This window comes from Sus scrofa, chromosome 3 (assembly GCF_054392235.1).
Source record: "Sus scrofa isolate SSC_HxYL_T2T_F1_AM1 chromosome 3, Sscrofa_HxYL_maternal_Yorkshire_Landrace_v2.0, whole genome shotgun sequence".
NCBI lineage: Eukaryota > Metazoa > Chordata > Mammalia > Artiodactyla > Suidae > Sus > Sus scrofa.
The window spans coordinates 37850217-37874643 of record NC_139385.1 but is presented as its reverse complement, the minus strand read 5'-3'; the positions used below and the strand labels follow the sequence as shown (position 1 = coordinate 37874643).

General features: G+C 48.2%; 1 protein-coding gene and 1 long non-coding RNA gene across 6 annotated transcripts in view; one reads left to right on the top strand and one right to left on the bottom strand.

Annotated features, from left to right (window-relative positions):
* The window catches only part of TXNDC11 (thioredoxin domain containing 11), a 69043-nt gene that overhangs the window by 10017 nt on the left and 34599 nt on the right, over positions 1-24427 (bottom strand). For 2 of the 5 annotated variants that reach the window (XM_021086600.2, XM_021086602.2), the window contains 3 exons: positions 9929-10041; positions 7645-7845; positions 1338-2130 (listed from right to left, as the gene is read on the bottom strand). In XM_021086600.2, coding sequence (XP_020942259.1) covers positions 1338-2130; positions 7645-7845; positions 9929-10041 — 1107 coding nt within the window. Of the gene's footprint in view, positions 1-1298; positions 2131-7644; positions 7846-9928; positions 10042-24427 lie in introns of all 5 variants that reach the window. The other 3 variants (XM_085017595.1, XM_085017596.1, XR_014840772.1) reach the window with 2 other exon arrangements.
* On the top strand, positions 9958-15561 carry LOC146404545 (uncharacterized). The gene is made up of 2 exons (XR_014840800.1): positions 9958-11114; positions 11801-15561. It is a non-coding gene; the product is annotated as an uncharacterized LOC146404545 (long non-coding RNA).

The window sequence follows — 24427 nt, the reverse complement described above, 5'->3', positions numbered from 1 at the left end:
CACAGGGTTCCTCGAAACACTCAGGAGGCTTCATGCTTTTAACGTATAATTTGATGTAGGGAAAAAATATATAAGCCTCTTCAAACGTGTCTAATATTAGAACAAGCTTCACCTGGACTTAAAAAGACCGCAGTGGAGTTCCCGTCGTGGCGCAGTGGTTAATGAATCCGACTAGGAACCATGAGGTTGCGGGTTCGGTCCCTGCCCCTGCTCAGTGGGTTAACGATCCGGCGTTGCCGTGAGCTGTGGTGTAGGTTGCAGACGCGGCTCGGATCCCGCGTTGCTGTGGCTCTGGCGTAGGCCAGCAGCTACAGCTCCGATTAGACCCCTAGCCTGGGAACCTCCATATGCCGCGGGAGCGGCCCAAGAAATAGCAACAACAACAAAAAAGACAAAAAGACAAAAAAAAAAAAAAAAAACGCAGCTACAATGATCATTATTTAGGGGCTTTGGGTTTACTCTTGCTTTCAATACTCTCCAAGCTTGCAAATAAATAAAAGGCTTCCCTCCCCACCAAATTCTTCCTGTCTCCATGTGGCAAACACCGACTTTCCCCCATGCTTCCAACGAGGCTGCGCCAACACGGTCTGGAAACCTCGCTTCCCTGGGTGCACATCAAGGACACTGGCAAAGCCCTTGGGAACAGGACAGTGTGGGTCAGAGCAGCGCTGCCGCCAAGCCCTAAGGGCAGGCTCTCGGGTGCGATCCTATGATGGGACCTTGCTCGCCCCTCGCCTCACAAAGTGGGTTTGGCTGCTTTGCAACATGTCGCTTGTTGACTGCACTTGACCCTCCTTTGTGACAATCTAGGCACCCAAGGTCAGAGCGGCCTTCCTCAACTTGTCATAAAACAGCCGCAGGACAAACTGGGTCTGGCGGATGCCTCGACACGTCTACAGTTAAACCTGTGAGACAAGAAAGGGGGGACAGGAGGGCCTATCATTTCACTGCTTTCTGTTCAGGTTCTGTCAGAATGAAGCTGCTGTCAGGGCTCACATTCATGGGCCCCTGGGAAGTTACCACCAGAGGGGCTCTCCGCCCCCCTGTCCGTCTCAGTGGCCAGGTTCCCACCGCCTGGGACTTGCGCCACCTCAGAGATGTGGTAGCCCTGACAATCTGGAACACTGGTCACTTAGCCCCCAGGGCTCAGGGACAAGCTCGGCCAACAAGTGGACTGTGAAAGTTTCTGTTCCGTTTAAGAGACAAATTAGCTTCTTGTAAAATTCTGACCAGCTGCATTAGAAGGATTTCACAGGCGCTAAGAGCCAGTCATAATGAGATGCCCGCATAACAGCTACCTAGTTAAGTGAGGCAGAACCCTGTGCTGCCCACGGTACCTAGGGTGAACTTCATCAGAGCGAGTTTTGGATCCAAGATGTAGTGAGACTCTTCCTTCACATCAACGATGGTGGCGAATTCTTTCACCTGAGCGGTGCTTGGAGCACCCAGCCTCTCGGCATATAACCAAAATAAATTGGAATCCAAAAGGTACATGTTCAGGGTCTTGTTGGTTCTGCAGCTCAAGCCAGTGAAGCTTGTGCTAGTCACGTCCAGTTCGGGAAAAAGATACCTGTTCTCCTCAATGTGAGGAACAGAGCTGGGGGGATCGACCTCGCATTTCTTCTCGAGGGAAGAAAACGCAGTGGTCGGGGACTCAAAGGCGTCTTGTTCAGAATCAATGAGGCCTGTCCCGCCCCTGCTGATGGTCCTGCAACATGCAGAGTAGTAGCTGAAAGGGCTATAGAAACTTAGAAAATTGCTGCATTCTATGCTATCTGATGCCACATGATAAAAGGTCTGCTCCTTGAGGTAGAAGGAATCCAGAGCTGCTGCCATATCGAAAAAGCTGCACTGGGGCACGCTGACCGAGCTCGGCCTGACACCGCCGGCTGTCTGGTTGACACATAGTTCACAGACATTGTGGGTCCTGGAGATGGAGTGCCACTGGGGCAGCACCACGGTGTTGCAGCAGGGGGACGCCGACCCCAGTGGCGGGTCCAGCAGCCGGGCAGGGGGCTCGGGGGCCAGAGACTTGAACACAGGGGCGTCCACTCGCCGCAGGTGCTGAAGGAGCCGCTCCACCACCTGGTCCCCATGACAGTTGTTGTACTCCAAGGCCACTTCGGTGATCTGAAACACAGGACGGAGCTGGTCAGAGGCATGGGGGGTGGGGGGGGGGGCTGGGGGAGAGACCCCGGGGCGGTCAGGCCTGGAAAGAAGGAACCACGGCCGGGAAGCACAGCACCAAACAGGAAGCTGTCATGCCCAAAGCCGCTGCTGATAAAGAGGTCTGGGTTGTTTTTCAGACGGTGTCGGTGTCGACAAGCACTGAACCACCTGCTCGGGCACGCGGGGCCTGAGAGGGAGCTGTCCTGGTCGACCACGTGACCAGGGAAGCGGCTCCCCCCACGACGCACGAGCAGGTCGTCGAAGAACCGGGAACAAAATTGAAATCTCAACTCCCAGTGGGGTGCGCTTTCCTCGACATCTTTCCAACTCCTCCAGATGAGGCCTTCCCTCTTCATCGCACCACGAGTATAAAAACTTCCTAAGCACCCAACTAGTGGATCAAAATATTGCACAACACGTTTCCAAATAAATGTAAGCCTCACAGGAGGCGACGCGTTCAACCTGTTCCGACCCATACTCATCCATCCGGCGCCCCTCTCTGAGCGCCCCCCCTCTCTGAATGGCAACATCGACCTGGAAATTCAGCTGATCCTCTGTTTCCTCTGCATCCCCACAAGCCTCCCAGCCTGTCAGCTCTGACTTCAGCCTCCCCAGGCAGCCCCTCCTTTGCACCCTCTCAGCCACAGCCTCCGCTCGGGCCCTCGCTATCACAGATCTCCTCCATCTGCTCTCCCTGCTCTTAATGGAGCCTCTCCACTACCACCACTTATTTTTAAAAATACAACTCGAAGCACGAGACTCTGCTACCAAATGACATTCGATGGCTCCCTATTACCTAGGGGGTCAAACCTACCACAATCTGACCTGCTGCTGCCTTTTTGGTGTCACACGCCCATCTTTAGACCAGACCAGGCCCTCTCCCGATGCCATCCATGCCTGGCTGGTCAGATGGAGGAGGCCTGGCCAGGACCTTCTCCACCGCAAAAACCTCAACCCCTCTCCCCAAGACCAAGCACCAGGATGGCTGCTCCAGTAAAGCTAGCCCCACCCCCACCCGAGAAGAGGTAGGTTCTGCATCTTCAGGGTCCCAGAGGCCCTTCCCAGAGTCTCACGACTGTCTGTCGAGACACCCCTCTTCCCTACAGGCTCATGGATCCTCACAGGCAGGCACGTTTGATCTACCCTGCTCTCCCTGGAGCCTTACACAGAGCCAGGCACAGAACGAATGCTCAATAAACACCCGGTGAACGACGGGCACCTCTGGGTGACGGCCACCGCGCAGTGAGATGAACCGCTTTACTGTCAGAGCTGCATTAGACACTTAGATTCACATTTCATTCCAAGACGCTTCCAGTTCCAAACTGAGACTCTTTACCTTTCACCACCCAACACCCACACCAGTCTTCTGACAAAGACGAGCAAGTCATTATAATCCAAAGGCATGCATGCTCCCTAAAATAGAACTGTGTGCTGACTTAAATTAAATCCCGCAAGGTTAGCTAAAAGGTGTTAAATCGCTTAGAACTTTGTTCCATTAAAGAGAGTGTGTTTGTAGAAAACCATTTAATAGATGCTTTTCCAATTTAAAACTCAAATTTTATAACATACGATACGAACAGAAAGTTAATTTACGACATTAAGGGTTACTTGAGATAATGATAAACCAGTATTTTGTTTTTTTCTCATTAACAGCCAGCTGCCCTTCTGCTCCATCTTGCTACTGTTTTATACTCAAAGATATAATAGATTACACCCCCTCCCGACCCCCCAAACCCACGAAAATCCAAGTACTATCGGCTTTCCAATATCTTGCATATCTGTAATTCAGTAACCATGGATTGAAAATATTTGGGGGGGGGGGTGGGATTCCAGAAAGTTTCAGAAAACAAAACTTGAAACTGCTGCACAAGGGCAACTATTTATACAGCATTTACACTGCATTAGGTATTGTAAGAATCTTAGATACAATTTAAGTATATGGGCGGATGTGCACAGGTTAGCTGCAGACACCAGGCGATTTCATTTAGGAGACTGGAGCATGGTCCAGATTTTGGTATCTGTGGGGGTCCCAGAACTAATCCCCTGGGGAGGACTGTATTTACTGCAGGTTTTTATGAAAAGTCTAAGTAAAAGTACATTAAAGACAGCAAAATAACTTCAAAGGTCTTCTCCCCGCATCTCTTTAATTGTCTTCTTAGGGCCGTGGCATATGGAAGTTTCCAGGCTAGGGGTTGAATCAGAGCTGCAGCCACAGGCCTATGCCATAGCCACAGCCACGTGGGATCCGAGCAGCATCTGTGACCTACACCACAGCTCATGGCAAGGACAGATCCTTAACCCACTGAGCAGGGCCAGTGAACCGCATCCTCATGGAAACTAGTCAGGTTCTTAACCCGCTGAGCCACAATGGGAATTACACCTTTCATTCTTAATCTCTCACAAACAAAACAGCCATCTAAAGGTTGTTCCTAACTGAAGAAAATATTTTGTACAGTAATGCTGCTGAAGAGTGAGGAAATCCTATTTTTCTCATATAAATTGAACCAGTTTTTACTTTTGTATTCCTTCTTCATAACAGGCAGTTTTTTGGTTTTCTTTTTGGGCTACACCCATGGCATGTGCGACTTTGAGGGCCAGGATCAAATCAGCACAGCTGCAGAGACAAGCTGGATTCTTAACCCACTGCGCCACAGCGGGACCGCTCAGGACGGAAAATGCACCCCAGTTACATCCATGTGTGAATCATTTGATGTCATATTTAATTTCATGTGAACTAATAAAGCAAATCTGGCAAATAACTTTGCACTATAAATGCTTCCTTCCATTTCTTTAATCAGAAAATCTGTAAGTCTGGACAAGATAACCACGCCTCTGTCCACCAGACTCACACACAGGGAGCGCCCCGAGCAGCCCCGGGAAAGCTAAGAACTCAGGCGGACTCTTGGCTGGCTGCGCTGAGACTTCTCTTGATAAGCACACTGAGAGGTCTCACCATCTCTCGAGGACTCTCTAGGGACGCCGGGGGTCAGTGGCCTGAGGCCGTGCCTGCCTGCGGGGGGAGCGTGCACTTGTGGGAGAGCAGCTGCCAGTCCGGGACTGGGCCTCGTGACATGGCCCCCGACATGGCCGTCCCTCACGGACGGATCGCCACCACGTTCCCCACCAGAGCTGCCCCAAACTCCCCCACCCTCACTCTACAATCACCCCTCTTTTCTCGACAACGCTGGCCTCAACTGCCTGCCCAAAGGTGGACCGAAAAGCGTAATGGAAAAATAAGGCTTAAGACTTCAGCTCTTCCATAGTCAAAGAAGGCTTTGACTTTAGAATTCACCCCACTTAAGTAAGGTGTTCACTCCTGCGACCCTGGCCAACCCGATGACTTGCTCACCACTCGTCACTGTGTCACCACTTCCCTGGTCACAAGCCCCACTTTCCATCCCGCCCCCCATCCAAGGTCAGGATCTTACTACTCTCATGGCTCCGGAACACGGCTACTAGGAAAACTTGAATAACGCTAACTCAGTTCTGCTGACATCTCTCCACTGTCAATGAGACTTCGAGGCGAGGATTAATCCTGAAGTCCTCCAAGCAGCACCCGAGGGCCTCTCCCTCAAAGGTTTTTCTCTGGACCTTCTCCCATCAGTCCTTTATGAGACCATACAACCTACAGCACTTCCTAATATCTAAACCAGCTGCACCTCCCCAACCCTGGGCCTCTGCTCAGGCCATTCCCCTCAGTAAGCTGCTTTCAAGCCATCACGAGCCTGGCCACCCTGAAGGTTTGTCTCCAGTACACGCCTCTCCCACAGCCTTGCCTGCCTCCCTCCTGCCCAGCCCCCCACCTCCCAGGACAGTGCCCATTCTCCTCCAGTCCCTCCGGGGGCAGACCTTCCTGTGTCTTGAATTATAAGGAGGCTCTTGCTCCCCTACTGGACGAGCCTCCTAGACCATGAGACCAAGGCTGAGCCTTCCCCGTCTTTCTCCCCCACAGCTCCCTGGCAGAGCGCTCAATAAGCAGTTGCTAAATGGATCTGAAACAAACAGGGGAATACACTGCACTTGGCTAAGTAATCCATACACTGCTAAGATGCCACCTGATTTTTAGCAGTCTTAAATAGAGGCTGAGGTTAGGGGAGTCTCTGAAGCTTGCAGGAATGCCATGAGCCCTGAGGAAAGAGCCTCTGGCAAAACCTTGATGAAAAAGAAGGCCTGGCCATAGATGACGGAGTTAGGGGCCATGGGGGAAGACGTCCATCCGGGAACAAAGGCGTGGAAACCAAGGGCCCCCTCGCCAGGTGCCTAAACCCAAGCCCAGCCCCCAGAACAGAGGAAATAGGAGTCCAGTCACCAAACACCACCCAGCCCAGGCCCCCGACACGCTCAAGCCAGACAAGACGGAATTCTCCAGGAGGAAACTCGAGACGCTGAAGTAAAAATCTGCACACAGAGCTAACACCTTGGTTGAAAAGCCCATCTTCCCTACAAAGACCTTTAAGGGCTTTGATGCAGTAAAGAAGAGTGTCTTACTTCATAAAAAAAAAACTGTGTAGTGCAGATTTTCTAAAGAAATGAAGTCTTATTACTTCAGGTTCTCCCTAACCAGAGAAGAAACACAGCTATTTCATCTCTCTCCTTTGCTCCTCTAGGCCAGGGCAGCAGCGTTCGTTCAGAAGGCCCAGCAGGGACAATAACTTCAACAAAGAGGCTCCAGAGCAGCGAAGGGAGGGGCCTGGCCTGGCGAGAACCCTCAGGCTGGTGTGGAGGCTGGAGAGCGGCAGCGTCTGGTTAGCCCGGCCTGGTACGCTGGCTGCCTGAAATTGGTTTTGGCCAATTAAGGGATCCTTGAGGGAAGGAAAAAACTAAAACCCCTAGTAAATCCAATTTAGCAATCCCAGGCGCTCTCTGCTGATTTTTACTGCTCTAAGTGCCTCCAAACGATCCATGTATAAAATAAACTCACATCCAGAGAGAGTGAACGCACCAGAGGAAGCAGAAAAGGCTGGAGGGAGGGCCTGGCTCCTGGTGGCCGTTTTCTCCAAAAACTGCTCGGTGAGACAAGGAAGGCTGAGAAAAGCACGAGATCCCGAGGTCACCACGGCCACTGCTGGCTGCCGGGCTGAGGATGCCCAGGGCAACAGTCTGGCCAGACCCCCGTGACAACGGCAACCCCGAGGCCACACGAACCGCTGCCTGTGCTGCCCTTTGCCTGACATCGGTCGCCACAGGAAGAGGGCCCTCGCTCGGGACCTTCTCTGCAGAGGCGTGGTGTGGCTTCCCTGCCCCCGACTCTCCGAGACCTGAGTGCTCGGCCCTAAGTGTGGCCGGAGAGGCTGGGGTGGGTGCTACCCGGGGCCCCTTTGGAGGGAAGGGAGTAAGGCCCCAGAAATGCAGCTGTGGCTCCTGGCGGCCGCTCAGCTACTGGGGGACACTGCTCCGAAGGTGCAATGGGAAACGTCCAAGTTCATGAGGTTTTCCCAGGCTTCACGAGACGCCTTCTATCAGGACGCCGCTTACCTCATCTATCAGGGGATGACTCTCGGCCAGGGGATTAAAAGGTATAAATAAAAAAAGCGCTGGTCCTTTCTTCAGCTCGTTTTGCAGCAGGAGACTCTTGCCGCCGTGTGGCCGCAGCCACCGAAGGAGCGTCTCTCGGTTTTCGAGGGCCCACTTGTAGACGTTCTCCGCCGTGTAGTTGATGACCTCCCTGGGAAAGACCTGGGAGGACAAAGGCACAGAGGATAAAAGGCAGCGCAGGACCAAGGTGCGGCGGCGCCCTCCGCCCCCCGCCCGTCGAAGGGGAGGAGGAGGAGGAGGAGGAGGCCGAGCGGCGGCTCTGCGCAGCTAGACCCCGGCTCGGCACCTCCCCATGGCGCTGCCTCGCGAGCAGCTGGAAAAAGCCAGAGCAGCTGCACGAGGTGCCTTTCACAGCGTGTGATTCATCTTCTCCCCTGCAGACACATGAGCCTGTCTGCCGGCCCGCCTGCCTGCCTGCGGCTGGCGACAATGACCCCGACCGCCCGCGTGAGCGAGGGGAGCGACCGAAGGTATGGGGTCTTTTAGGAGACGTTCAAGGAAGCTCGAAGGGAACAGAAATGCTGGAGTCAAGGATCATGTTGAGGTTGACCTTGGTCCCCCGGACCCTCTTTCAGGGCACACTCTGTCTCTGCTGTCTCACCTGTATCCCCAGTGACTAGACACCTGGCACAGAGCAGGACCTCAACAAATACCTGACTGAATCCACGGGTGACCTAGAACTTGTCCACGGCCATGGACCACACGTTGCGTGTACAGAATGGACAGATACACCTGGATTGTTTTTGCTTTGATCTTCTCTATCAAAGTTTGTCAAGCTAAAACTATTTTCTAAATTCCAATGATCGAAATCACCAGGTTTTAAACAAAATTCCCCCCAGTGCTTTGGAGAGGTCCATACAATGAGATTATTTTATGCTCCTCAAGATAGAGGTTTAAACTGGCTCATAACAAAGATGTCCACGGCTTTTTTTTTTTTAAACAGTGGTACCCCAATAATATTTCATTTGATAAAAGGAACTCTGCTGCGACACCAACCGGCCCTAAAAAGGACGGAACTGAGGCAGGGAGCCCTGCATCTGTTTCAGCCTCGCTCTCACAGTCCTAACCTCCTTCCCCTCTATTTAAAATTTCTTCCTCAGTAAGCTTTACCATCCATACATGAACATGACACACGGTGGTGGCACAGTATGCTATAAAACAAAGGATGAAGGAAAATGAGAGACAGCAAAAGCGGATGAGGTCACAAGAAGCTCAGACAGAGGCACAAGGAGAGTGGGTGTGCGGTGGGAGAAACCATCGAGCAGTGAATCCCAAAGCGGGCTGGGGGAGCTGGGAGAAACATACTCAATCATCATAATAAACATGTCTATTTGGAAAACACAAAAACATATTTGATTTCTGGAATATAAACTGTGAGAAGGAAAGCCATCTGGGCCACAAGAGATATGTAAACGCTAGGGGGACCGGCAACCGAGCATTGCCTCTGCAGGCAGGAGGCCTGCATGCTGATCGGAGGGGCAAGTGGGTTTAGGGGGCCGGGCACACTGGGGACAGGGACACCGCTCTTCACTCAACCTGAAAGTAAGTCACTGACACTGCCAATGAAGTCAGAGGCCAAACAAACTCTCAGCGCTGGGACTGAGGAAGTAGCAATAAATAGAGCAGAAGCACAGGACTAGGCAGGATTGAGGCCGAAAGCTCAGAGACAGCTGAGTTGGGCTTGATTCACCAAAAAGCAAATAAAATCAAGGAACAAGGACAACAATGGAAAACCGAGCCTCTCTGGGGTGGGAAGCCATCAACTTCTCCCTGTGGCTTCACGAGAAACTTCAAAACCCACTGCGTCAGCAAAAGGAGAAGCATGTCCCATGACTCCTCTTGATAAATGGAACAAATGAACAAAGAACATCGCCCACTGGAAGCGTAACCCTGGAGAATGGGGGCCCAGACTAACACTTCCCCAGCAGAAGGATCCTGCAGTTTCATCCAAGAAGGAAAACTAACAAGGCTGTGCCAAAATCTAAGACTATAAATACAGACTTTCCCAGATGTTCAATTCGAGAGCTCTCTAACACATGGGTTCTCAAGTAGGGGTGTGGGCTCCAGAGTGGGGTTGTAGGGACTCTCAGTAGGCATATAAAATCATTCGCATTCTTCTAGAGAGGGTGCCCCGAGAGATTTTATCCAATTCTCAGAGAAGGCCATGACCTAAGCAAGATTAAGAACCACTGCGCTAATATAAACGTGATTTCAAAATACTTACAAGAGATGTGTTGAAATGTCTATGTAAATACACACTTCCAGAGTGTGCTAAGGATACCAGTTTCGCAAGATGTTTATTTGTGATAACCCCAAATCGTACTGTTCCTAGGTAATCTGAAACAGAAAATTGTCCTTTATTAAAAAGAAAAGGCCTCTGCCTTCAAACAGCCACAAAACCCACTGACCAAATTGTGATGCACAAGTTCCCCAGAGCCAAGCTCTCTTTGGTCACCTGGCCTGGACACAAGAGGAGGAGCTGAAGAAACCAACTCCAGAAACAGACCTCACCTCGGCCCTGACGACCACCTGGGCTGTGCCCGTCCACGGTCCCCCACTCACCAGCCCCACCTCGGAGCCCAGGTACGTGCTGCCCTCTGTCTGGACACTTCTGCGGCCAGTTCCTTCTCATTCAGATCTAGGCTCCAACCCCACCGCCTCGGAGGGTCAGGGCCTTCCCTGACCACCTACCTGCCTTGGCATGGTCTGTAAGGGGAAAACGGGGCTCCCTCCCACTCAGGCCCTCTCTCCACAATCACTCTCTTTTCTTTTATAGCAATTATTAACATTTACACAGTCTTACTGATTCACTTCGATTTTCTTTGGTCCAACTTCCTCGTGAGTTCTGTGAAATTAGAAACCTGTTCACTGCTGTTACCCCAGCACCGAAAGCAGGGCCTGGGTACATGCATATTCACCTCCCCATCGATACATATTAGCTAAGTTTTAGTCTAGCATGTACGAGGAACTCACATAAATTAGTAAGAAAAAGAAAGCAGTTACAAGTGGGCAAATCATAGAAAAGGAAATGCAAAAGCCTAATAATACACATGACCTACTTCAGAGGAAAGCAAACGACAATGTCACTTTTCACCCCAAAACGCCCAAAGCTTGAGACACAGGAAATATCAAATATTGATAAGCAGCAGAGAAACGGGTATCTGATGCAATGCTGGTGGAAAAGGCAAAGTGGCTGCTACTCGGGAGAGCAATTTGTTACACTGACAACGACGGTGAAACAGATGCAGCCCGCAGCCCCCCGAGTCCACACAAGTGCACGGAGAGTCACACACACGAGGCCGGCCACCAAGAAATACCCTGCAGATGTTCAAGACAGCGAGGAGGGGCTATCTCTGCATCACGAACAGCTTTTCTACGACAGATGTGAGTGAAAAGCAAGCTGAACAAAGGTAAAGTACATCGTTTGGGTGGAAGAGAACCTCATGCTCACAAAACATTTTTTTCCCTGCAGGCATGTATGTTTAGAAATGTATACACAACCTGAAAGGATCGTAAAAATGGTTTTACGTTCGGGGGTGGAGATCAAAGGGGGCTTTATCCTAATGTGCGAAGTTCCCCCCCGCCGCCAGGAATGTATTTACTGTAATATTTGTGTGATTAAAAACGGACTAAAATGTCTAGCATTAAAAAAGGGTGGATAGATAAGACAGTATAGGAAAAGGTACACTCTTTCTTATGCCCTTTCTGCTTTATTAGTAGACATTAAATACACTAAGAGTTAAACTGCAAATGTTACCAAGTGATATCTAAGCAGCTAAAATATTACGGTACTAAACTCACGAAGCTTCTAGCGTGCTCACACAAGCCCCACCTTCCAGCAGGGGCGGCCTCTTCCTCTCAGAGGCGTGGCTGCTGAGGATGGGGTAGGGGTTACCGTGTCCTCCAAAGCCAGGCCGGACAATCTACCACCACCTGGATGAGTTTTAAATGGTACAAAACCAAAGAAACACAGGAAGAATAAGCCAGAAATGACAGCAATGGGTGACGTGGGGAGGGGTGCGGGGGGCAGAGTGGGGGCAGGGAAGGAAGGAGAAGCAGAGAACAGGTGTGAAGCAGCCGCCCTTCTTTCTTCCAGGTATCAGAGGAGAGCCACAGCAAAGCTTCCCACACGCAGACCCTAAGATCACCAAACCCACCAACCTGCTCGGGGATCCGGTGTGGAATACATGCGCTAACAAATAACCCTGACTGTTCTGCGAAGGCATCACACCACCGTGAATGCAGGTGGCCGGTGGGGAGGAAGAACGGAACCAGAAAAGAACCGCAAGCAGTCTCCTGACTGGATACTGGAAGACCAAAGACGATGAGAGGCAGGCTTCTCAGGGCAGGAATAAGAAGAGGGGAACGCTAAAGAGACCTCTGCCGCATTCGACTGGGATCAGAGAGAATTAGCATAAGCTCAAGACTTTTGATAGACACACAGGTAACAGGCATAGAACTACAAAGGCACACGTACGTGTGGGTAGAAACACATATACATCCTAGCTCCATCTGCTGAAAGGGCCTGAAGTCACCACACCCGAGACCAAAGAGCATAGCTTGGGCCCAGATGTGGGTTTCTTTTTTTCTTCCTTTTTTTTTTTTTTGCTTTTTAGGGCTGCACCTGTGGCATATGGAGGTTTCCAGGCTAGAGGTCTAATCAGAGCTACAGCCGCCAGCCTACACCACAGACACAGCAACGCTGGATCTGAGCCACATCTGCGACCTATACCACAGCTCATGGCAACACGGATCCTTAACCCACTGAGCGAGGCCAGGGATTGAAGCCGCAACCTCATGGTTTCTAGTCGGGTTTGTTTCCACTGCACCACAACAGGAACTCCCAGACCTGGGTTTCTAAATGCCATTTTTCTTTTCTTTTCTTTTTTTTTTTTTTTTTGGTCTTTTTTTGCTATTTCTTGGGCCGCTCCCGCGGCATATGGAGGTTCCCAGGCTAGGGGTCCAATCCGAGCTGTAGCCACCTGGCCTACACCAGAGCCACAGCAACGCGGGATCCAAGCCGCGTCTTCGACCTACACCACAGCTCACGGCCACACCCGATCGTTAGTCTACCGAGCAAGGCCAGGGATTGAACCCGCAATCTCATGGTTCCTAGTCGGATTTGTTAACCACTGAGCCACGACAGGAACTCCTCTAAACACCATTTTTCAATGAAGGAAACCATGCGATTCCCTGGCCAGGGACCTCTCACATGCCAGGGGTGCAGCCAGAAGAAACCATAGCTCCTTGGAGACGAGGCTAACCCCAGAGCTGGGGCACAAGGAAGCCCAAGATGAGCCTAAAACATCTTGTGTCAGAAGTAAAGAAGTCCTCATAAAAGCGAGGGGAGATTTGTTCAAAGGACACAGGCGCCTAATGGCCAAAGCCGGAACGATTTAAACAACAAAAGAAACCACGACCAGTGCTTTTCGAAAGTGTCAATGTCTTGAAGACAAGGAAAGAGTGAGGGACTATCACAGGAAGAGACTAAGGAGAGAAAAGCCATTAAATATGATGTGGGACCCCAAGCTGGATCCTGGAACAGAAAACAGACGTGAGCGCAAACCACTGGCAAGAGTCAAATAAGGCCTACAGCTTAGTTAATAACACTGTACCAATGCCAATTTCTTTGTTCTGACAAAAGCACCATAACAAATGGTGAAATAATACGTTAACACCAGGCAAAGCTAGCTGAAGGTGGGGCTTAGGGAACCCTCGGTCCTATTTCTGTAAGTTTCCTGCAAGTATATAAAGTTAGTTCAAAATTTAATTGTAAAGAAAAGTGGCCTCAACATGTCACTTCGGATCCGAAAGCTGTTCGAAGAAAATGCAGGACCCAAGAGATGATATGAATTGGTGGAACCAGAGCCCCCGCTTCCCGGGGGAGGGCTGAATCTTGGTCGGTGGCCACAGATTGAAAGAGAAGTGAAGGAAAAACAGCCAGTAGGAAGCTCGCTTGAGAGTCCGCCAAAGTGACCGCCATGATTTCCTGGAGGAGCGGAATAAGTAACAACAACCTGACTCCGAGGGTGCAAGGGGCCACTCGAAAGCCTGCTGAACTGCTCTAATGAGAACAGGCAGCACGGCTGCACAGGACAGGGTCTCACATGCCCAAACATACTCCAGTTTCAAAACTTGATTTTTCACAAGGAGAAATTCACAGAAGTCCCACATTTTAAAAGTTCCTGCACATAACGGACACCCTGAGGGAAGAAGCAGTTAAATCCGCCGTGTCCTCTGTACAAGGAGTACTTGAATCAGCAGAGGAAGTTTACGGTGTAAGAGTGACACGAGAAAATAACACGTCTCATGTTCACATCTAGCACATTCTCCGTTAAGCAGGGCTCCAGGGCTTTCTACAATAGGGGTCTTTGTCATTTATAAAATGAATAACTCTGTCCTAAAATTAATGAAGCTTCGATATTTTAATTAAGGACTGTGAATGTGTTGAATGATTCAAACATAAATTCAGAATAATGATCTCCCCTCCCCCACCAATGGTCCAACAATGGCATGATTCTACTTAGTGAATAATAATGATGATGATGATGATTAAAAAATGCAGTAAGGTCTGTTGGCCAGGCCACTGGCCAGTTTATAGTCTCTATTAACCATCCAGGGCAAGGTGTCAGGAAGAGGGCTGCAAGATGAAACGAGACCTTGAAAGGACATCTGGGTGAAAGCAGGTGTTACGGAGCAGTTTCTGCAGCTTGTCACAGACACCAAGTAGGTCAAGGTGACCACGGCACGAAGATTGGCTTGTCTGCTGCCTGCTACAAAAGGTGCTGAGTCCTTGGCCCTGTGTCCCTCAGCTACAAGGCAACCCACTGCATACAGAGGCCCCACCCAGGCCCATGCATCATGCACCCTCCACCACACCCCCTCACGGCACGGGGTGAGCAGAAACCAACACTATCAGGCCCATGAGGTTTTGTCTGCTTGAGGAACAAACAGCCTTCTCTGCTCCATTGCATTTCTTTTTGCACTTTTTGCAGATTGACCCCTGCAATAAGTCAACTATCTTGTACAAGGTTGGGGTTCTTTTCCATCACTAGAAGAATGCTCCACCCCAGCTCCCCACACCCCCACAGGCGGAACTTCCCTTGTCCTTCCCGTGCCTTCCACACACCACTGTCACCATTTATCTTGTGGCCGCCACCAAGGACACACGGGGAATGCAAAGAGATGAAATCCCATCTGGTTTCCATTCGGACTCATCTGGCTCACTTGTGATCTTTCAGGTTTGCACCAAGGTTTTTTGGTTTTGGCCTTTTGCATAATGTTTTAATATCAGACTACTTTATTTCACTTTTAATCACTGTCTTAAATTCCACTTTTAACAGTAAAACCTCGGTTCAGTATTAAGGTAAAGCACATACATTCTAAGGTGAGACCTCAGTGGGACAAGATATTACAATCCTCAAACATTCCAGAAAGAATAATAAATAGTTTCTTTTGTTAGCAAAAGAGAACACTTTTTTTTTTCTTTTTAACTGAAGTATAGTTGATTTACCGTACTATTTTAGTTTCAGGTGTACAACAAAGTAATTCAGAATTCAGTTATATACATATTTTTTTCAGATTTTCCACTAATAGATTTTTTTAAATTGTGTTTTAAAATTAATAATGAAGGGTCTTGCCAGAAGCAAAGCCACACAATTCACACTCCCCAACTAAGAGCTACCAGGAGCACACTCTGAAGCATTAACTCAAGGATATGCCTGCAGGAAACTCGGTATCTTAGAAAATAATTGCTTTTTTTCGGATAATGAGGCCCAGGTCCCGAGCTGCACCATCTGATGTGGTAGCCACTGACCATATGTGAACACTTGAAATATGAACAATTGAGGGACTAAATTTTTAACTTTGATTTTAATTAATGTAAAAGTGATAACTCAGTTACTGGAAAACATTTAAGCATGTTTAAAACAACTTGGGTTTGTAACCTGAAAGTAATATAATACTGTAAGTCAATTACAGTACCATTAAAACAACATAAAACAATATTTGGTAGGTAAATCACTTTTTTCAACTGAAAATTTTATGAACTCTAAATACAAATCAAGTATTTCCAGTGAAAGTTCAGCATCTGAATTGAGATATGCTGTGAGGTATAAAAGACTTGGTTCAATAAAAAATGTAAAATATCTCAAATTAGGTGTTCCCATTGAGGCTCAGCAGTAATGAACCCAACTAGTATCCAGGAGGCCACAGGTCGATCCCTGGCTCAGCTCAGTGGGTTATGGATCTGACATTGCCGTGGACTGCGTTTAAGTCGCAGACATGGCTCAGATCTGGTGTTGCTGTGGCTGTGGTGTAGGCCAGGGGCTACAGCTCCAATTGGACCCCTAGCCTGGGAACCTCCATAGGCCGTGGGTGTGACCCTAAAAAAAAAGGAAAAAAAAAAAATCTCAAATTCTCCTACTACTTCTTAAATTTTAATGCAGCCACCAGGAAATTTTAAAATACCTACATGGTTCCTGTGATAGTTCTACTGCACTGTGGCACTGAGGAAAAAACAAGATTTATGTAACTCAGGAAGATTAGGCTAAAATAGTGAGTCTTAATACTGGACAAGTTATCTGGGAAGGATACAGAAGATGACATTTCTTCAGTTTTTTTCGTGAAAGTCCCCCAATAGCAGCGCGTGATTACTTTTAGGACTGTGTCCCACCCTCTCCTCGTGACTCTAGGGCTAAACTGCTGAGCTTCTGCAATCAATTCTCTCGGAGGCCTAAAGAGCACGGGGTGTTCCACAATAAGGTACCTGAGGCGACCCAAAGAACAAACAGAAATGCCAGAGCCGAACAACGTGGACACTTTTACATCAGGACTGGCCATCTGCTCTCTGGGCGGCTTCTGCGTGAGCTCATCTCTCAGGGACCACAGAACACAACGGAGCATCAGGTCAGGAAAAACACTGATAAATCTGGAGTTCCCGTCGTGGCTCAGTGGTTAACGAATCCGACTAGGAACCATGAGGTTGTGGGTTCGATCCCTGGCCTGGCTCAGTGGGTTGAGGATCCGGTATTGCCATGAGCCGGGGGGTAGGTCGCAGACGTGGTTCAGATCCCATGTTGCTGTGGGTGTGATGTAGGCCGGTGGCTACAGCTCCAATCAGACCCCTAGCCTGGGAATCTCCATATGCGGCCTTAGAAAAAGACAAAAAAAAAAAAAAAAAAAGAAAAGAAAAAGAAAAATACTGACAGAGATAACTGCTAACAAATATATCATGATACACTTCAAAACTAAATACCACTGGACTAAATCACATGGCTTTTTAATCAGCATAGCTAACAAGGTATTTACCCCCTGGGAAAGTTTCTCTCACTTCCTTACTCGGGGCAGTAGTGACATTCCAAAAGGCAAACCTGGGAGTTCCCTTCATGACTCAGCGGAAACGCATCTGACTAGCATCCATGAGGACACAGGTTCGATCCCTGGCCTCACGCCCAGTGGGTTAAGGATCCTGAGTTGCTGTGGCTGTGGTATAGGCCAGCAGCTACAGCTCCGATTTGACCCCTAACCTGGGAACTTCCATAGGCCACTGGTGCAGCCCTAAAAAGCAAAAAACAAAACAAAACAAAACAAACCCCAAAGGCAAACCTGTACCTTGGTACCTTCCATCCTAGAAACAAGTCTCATTTTACTCTATACTCTGCCATTTTTATTAACTTCTGCTTTCCCAGTCTTCTTCCCAAGGTTTTAAACAAGGAAGAAAAAAGAAAAAGGTAGGATTATATACACAGGGATAACAATAGCCCCTCCAGAGCTCCTCGGCACTGACAGTGATTCACAGTCATTCACTGGATGATGACGTCACACATTTCCAGTGCTGAATGCATTCATCAAAAGGAAAAACTCTTCCAAGAAATGCAATAGATTACAGAAATGTTTATTTTCAAAGTATGAACTGTAGCTGTTGCTTACATTTTTTCCCGGAATGTGACTCTGAGATTTGTGTATTTTCAAAATTCCTAATATAAAGCACAAAGCAATTATCTAGGAAAACATCTGGCATTTGGGCACCAAAGATACAATATGCAAATGCTGGTGCTTGCCAAAACACTGTGAAACTCTAAATAAACATGGAACTATCCTTAGCCATGATTTTTTTTTTTTCTTTTTCGTGAGTTAGGGAGGAAGGGAAAAAAAAATGTAGTTCCAAATACATTATTCTAGGGGAATATAAACTACAGAGCTAAATATGCACTGTCCTATATACTAACATGACAGTAAACTAAACACCCTCACACCAGTGGTCTCATTTAAACCAAAGCCTAATATGAAAACGATCAACTCAATACTTCTCTTGCGTGTATTTCAATTTAAATTTCTTTTCTTCTTTTTTTTAACAGCCTCAGGGAAGGAAAGACTTTACAAAAGAAACCTATCTGCTTAGAAGGCCTTCCTCCATCCCCTTTTATGCTGTTCTCAGGGCCTAGCATAGGTGTCACATGTTCTTTCTCTCTTTTTTTTTTAAACAACCCTTCACAAATACAAAAACAATTCTTAGCTCCCAGGCCTAAAAAACAGGCCAAGGGCCAACACATTTTCAAGCTGAAGCTTCCTTTGGAGGCAACCAGAGCAAAGCTCCCTCACTTTGCAGAGGGGAAACCTGAAGGCCAGTGAGAAGAGGTGACTGGGTGAGCTTTGACCACACAGGACACCTGCCACTAACGGGACTGATTAGGAGAGTCGGTCCCTGCCGACTTCTTGTTAGGAAGACACCACAAACTCTAAGGGAAGCTTAGAAAACAATGGTAGCTGCTAAGTACACAGGCAACTAGTGTAACAGGAGTTCCAAGAAGGGAGCCTGACGGTGGAAATCTCCATCCCATGTCTCCCTCTTGCTGGCTGGACCACAGTTATAAATCCCACAGGCCTTCAGCTGGGCCTTGAAAAAGCAGGAAGGCAGGTTTGTTTGTTTGTTTGTCTTTTTGTCTTTTTTAGGGCTGTACCCGCGGAATATGGAGGTTCCCAGGCTAGTGGTCGAATTGGAGCTGTTGCTGCCAGCCTATGCCAGAGCCACGGCAACACCAGATCCTAGCCACATCTGAGACCTACACCACAGCTCACGGCAATGCCAGATCCTTAACCCACTGAGCAAGGCCAGAGATCAAACCCACAAGCTCATGGTTCCTCATTGGATTCGTTTCCCCTGCACCACGAGGGGAACTCCAGGAAGGCAGGTATTAACTAGGGCAAGGCACTGCATTTTAAGCAGTTATCGTGGGCAAACACGGCCCCAGGCCACCTGCCCCACATCCCAGGAGAGCAGAGGCAGCTAGAGTAACGGGGTCCTGGGTCCCTAGCTCATACTCCACTTACTGGAACCTGACTGTATCAGGTTGCTATTTCTGCTCTAACAAATTACCACAAAGTTAGTGGCTTAAAAAATAAATTTATCTTACTGTTCTAGATGCCAAAGTTCAAAATGGGCCTCAGTGAGCTAAAATCCAGGTGTCAGCAGGGAATGTTCCTTCTGGAGGCTCTTGGGGAGAATCTTTCCTTGCCTTCCCTGCCTTGGCTTGTGGCCCCCTCCATCCTCAAAGCCAGTGACGGCTGCACAAGTCCTTCTCACACTGCATCTCTCTGACAGTGCCCTTTGCCTCTCGATTCCACTTTTAACAATCATCCTGATTACACCAGGCTCACTCAGATAATCCAGCATAATCTCACTTTCTCGATGCCAACAGACCAAGCAACTCAATTCCACGTGCAACCTCAATTTACTCTTGCCATGTAACGTGGCTTGTTCACAGGTCCAGGGCCTCACCTGGGACAGTGACACTGAGATGATAACATTTCCTACTTCAAAGAGTGGTGGTGAGGACTGGATCATCCAGGCAAAGCGCTCCGTCCAGTATCAGCTTATCATGCTCAGTGTTACACAGAAAGCAGTCACGGGGAGACAGGAACTGGGTTTGTCTGCACTGAGTTTTTTGGGTTTTTTTCGTTTGTTTTTGTTTTTATCTTTTCTGGGGCCGCTCCTGCAGCATATGGAGGTTCCCAGGCTAGGGGCCTAATCGGAGCTGTAGCCGCCGACCTATACCACAGCCACAGCAACTCGCGTCTGCAACCTACACCACAGCTCACGGCAACGCCGGATTCTTAACCCACTGAGCAAGGCCAGGGATCGAACCTGAAACCTCTTGGTTCCTAGTCGGATTCGTTAACCACTGAGCCACGACGGGCACTCCCTGCACTGAGTTGTTTTACTATCAACTTGCGACTGTACTACAGGTGATCCCTGAGAGGTTTTCAAGATCTAAATGTTTTTGGTTCTTGGTCTAGGAGTCTTCTTTCAGCTTCAAAAGACCCAAAACAAAACGAAACACCACCAAAAGAAACCTGACGACCCTGGCAAAATGGATAGAAAGATCAACACGCACATGTGCATATTCCTAAACGGGACACCTTTAAGAAGGCAGAAAATATCCCACAACAATCGGAAGTAAAGATGGAATCAAATAGCTACAAACGACCATTTAATGTGGTTCCCGCACACCTTCTGCCTTTCTCAACCCCGTCCACCCGCACACGCCTACCTGAAGGCCGACCCCGCATCCCCCTGGGAGACCCTCCCCACCTCCAGTCTTCCCTGACGTGACCTCAACACTCCCCCTCCTCCATGCTCCAGTGACGCCTGTCACAGACTTGTCACTGCATTCACACTGGGGGCAGGCCCACCTGTTGGCCACTGGCTGGTGGCACGACTGCTGGTGAGGAACGAGTTTCCCTCATCTTTACAGAGTAGCACATGGTGGATCCCAACATGCTCACTGAATTGATAAAAAAGTCACGCTCTGAATCTAACTCAAAGCACAGGGATGTCTGGTTTGGGCCTTAGTTCTCATCCAGCAGCACTTACAAGGCTTCAGGGATATCATAATGGTAATAAAAGCAGTTTCCTATGAAATATGATCACATCCTTGCTAAAAATAACATAATCGAAAAGATCAGTTTGGGAGTTCCTGTCATGGCGCAGCAGCATTGAATCCCAAAAGGAACCTCGAGGTTGCGGGTTCGATCCCTGGCCTTGCTCAATGGGTTAGGGATCCAGCGTCGCCATGAGCTGTGGTGTAGGCTGCAGATGCGGCTCGGATCTGGAGTAGCTGTGGCTGTGGTGCAGGCCGGCAGCTGTAGCTCCAACTGGACCCTGGCCTGGGAACCTCCATAGGCCACGGGTGCAGCCCTAAAAAAAACAAAAAACAAACAAACAAACAAAAAAAAGATCAGTTTTAGGTATGGAAACAAAAAGCATGGACTTTCTAAGGTATTTAATGGATACTAATCAGTACCCAGAGGGCCTCAGAACACAGGCAATTAGTTAGAAAAAGATTTCCCTGAGAGAGAATAGTGACAACAAATCAGATTGTCTGAGAAAACCAAGTGATCCATAACCTGTTTCATTCACAGAGAATTGTTAAACCCAATGCCTGATCCAAACTCCCAAGAGTTAGACCAGGAACCTGAGAAAATAAAGCAATCTCAGAGCCAGCCTTGCCTACGAAGCCACCCCTTGTCTGTTCAACGCCTTTAAGAGTGTCACTTACACAGTAAGAAAATCCTCCTTTGGACTTCTTGATGTTGTATAAAATTTCACAGTCTAACAAAAAAGTGCTCCCCAAGAGCTGTATTCCTGAATGAGGATATGAAGAAGGGAGCTTTTTCTGGGCCTGACTCAATTCCACCAGCCAATCACAGCACCACCAGACGCCACCGGGTGGAGTGAAAGGACCCTCCAGTGGAATGACTTTTCCCTCTAATAAATTCCTATTTTAAAAACTCATTATAGGAGTTCCGGTTGTGGCGCAGCGGAAATGAATCTGACTGGTATCTATGAGGACACGGGTCTGATCCCTGGCCTCGCTCAGTGGGTCAAGGATCTGGCGCTGCCGTGAGCTGTGGTGTAGGTCACAGATGCATGTCAATCTGGTGGTGCTGTGGCTGTGGTGTAGGCCAGCGGCTGTAGCTCCAACTGGAACCCTCTCCTGGAAACGTCCATATGCTGTGGGTACGGCCCTAAGGAACAAAAAGAAAAAGAAAAAAAAAAACCTCACTGAAACAGTATTTTCCAAAGGTGTTCCTTAGAAAACTAATGCTACAAGGTTCCTTTTCAACGATGTTTAAGAATTCCTAAGGGTGACAGAAGGGAGTGGAAACGGTAACTTCAGTTAACAGTTTAGTGTATTTTCACCAATAGGTCAGTTGAACCATCTTTTTGACTTCGAGATACTTACATCCTTAAAGTTACTCTGAAAGGGTAAAAAGAAAGGAAATAGTTAAGAGTATTTTCAAGATGACATTTAAGTGTCATGGGAATGTGAGTTCTATTTAGCAGGATTCTAGTGGCAGGGGACGGTGAGAAGCTAAGAATAAAGAGCCAGGAGAATGAACCAGGCAGGCCCACCGGCTCCTGCCGCGTGGTTCCCACACACTGACCTATGGAACCCGAAAGGCCAGGCCTGAGGGGACGCGGTGGGGGGGGGATTCAAAATGACTTGTCCTCCCACCACCAAAATCATTTCCTCTGGAGCAATTTCAAGGTAAAGTGTCCTTTACTAGTTACTCACACAAACTTTTAGCTAAACTGGCCAAGTAGGGAGTTAGAGCTGTAGGATTAAGAAAACAAAACCCTGGAGTTCCTGTTGTGGCGCAGCGGAAACGAATCCGACTATGAGCCATGAAGTTGCAGGTTCAATCCCTGGCCTCGCTCAGTGGGTTGAGGATTCGGCGTTGCCATGACCTGTGGTGTAGGTCGCAGACATGGCTTGGATCTGGCGTGGCTGTGGCTGTGGTATAGGCCAGCGGCTACAGCTCCGATTCGACCCCTAGCCTGGGAACCTCCATATGCCGTGGGTGTGGCCCTTAAAAAGCAAAAAAAAAAAAAAAAAAAAAGACAAAACCTTGGCCTCAAGACACTCAATAAATAGGATCTGCACAAACCAGCTCCAATTCTGGTGGGAAAGAAATGCAGTCAGGTCCACAGTGAGAACACCGTGAAACACAGCCATGCCTTGGTATCCAGAGGGAAGTGGTTCCAAAAGCCATTTCCCCAACCCCACCGAATACCAAAATCCATGGATGCTCAAGTCCCTTCTGTGAAACGGCACAGTATTTGCATATAATCTACACACATCCTCTGGTGTACTTTAAATCATCTCTACATTACTTATAATATCTAACATAGGGAAAATACTACGTAAACACTTGTAAATATAACATAATGCTGTGCAAGCAGTTGCCAGGTGCTCGATAAATGCAATTTTGGCTTTCTGCAACTTTCGGGAATTTTTTTTCTTAATGTTTTCGGTCCCAGGTTGGCTGAATCCACAGCTGCAGAACCTATGGATACGGCAGGCCAACTACCCAAAGAGAAGCAGGTAGGGAATGCTCCAGGGAAAGGGAAGAGGCAGGCCTGCATCTGCGCCGTCATTCAGGGGCCATGATACCTGGTGTAGACGCTGTTAGGAAACAGACACGGTTCTTCCTTCTGGAGCTTCTGGCTAATGGCTTTCTCATTAAACTACCACAGGTTTTCAGAGTATGACTTTGCTCACACACAACAAACTTCACACATGACGTGGCCTTGAAAAGCATTTACCCCAACCTCTCCCCTCTCCATTTTACAAAGACAAACTCAAACACAGAAAAGTTAAATGTTGTATTCAAGTTTATACACCCTGCTAGGGGCAGACCGAGGTCAGGGACCAGACCCTGCCAGCTCCCAGGCCTCTGCTCTCCCCCGCAGGCGGCCCTGCACCCCTTTTGAAAGTTGAGTGAAAAACAGGATCAAAATTGGGTGCAAAGTTTCTCTTTTAAGAAGAGTCACTGCGTCACAGCAGAATATAACATTTTACCAGAACATATTTTCATAGCAAAGAGTGAAAGAGTCTGATTTTCTATAGGCAAAAGAAGAAAAAGCCTGTTTGCCAAGATCAAAAGGTGGCAATGCTCCAAGAAGACCAGGCTCTCGGCCTGGGCAGAGCGGAGAAGTACAAGAGAAGGCTTCCGAGGGATTCCAAACCACACACAAGACCGCCGGCCCGCAGTTAATCATTCAGCTCTTTGAAAGGATTAACCAAGAACGAGGGAGGTGCCTCATTATAAAAAGGCCTATTATAAAAACTGAAAGGAAGGTTTGAATAAATGAATAATCCTGCTGTGATCCAAGAAAGGGAAGCTACATTTTATGAATATGTCAATTACGTGAAGTCAAACCTAAACATTTGATAAAATTCCAACCAAAATTTAGCCAAATACATGAATGGATATAAAAGAATATTCCATAAAACACAAGAACTAGAGGAAGCGAAGCCCAGACTACACCAGGTAATTATTTATAAAGCAAGAAATGAAATGATATTTACTCATACAAAAAGAGGTATCTAGACCAAGAGAAAACACAGAAATAGACCCAATTACATGTAAGAAAATATTTTGTGATAAAGCAGCCATCATCAAATTGAGGGATAAAGGAAGCATTATCGGCTAACTGATTAGCCAATAAGAAGGGAGGGAAGTCAGCTGTGCTCTGTATTTAAGCCAAAGTAAATCAAGGTAGTATAAAGTGCCAATTAATTTGAAACTCAAAAAAAGGGTTTTCCAGGAGTTCCTGCTGTGACATAGCAGAAACAAATCTGACAAGATCCATGAGGACGAAGGTTTGATCCCTGGCCTCAATGAGTTAAGGATCCAGCATTGCTGTGAGCTGTGG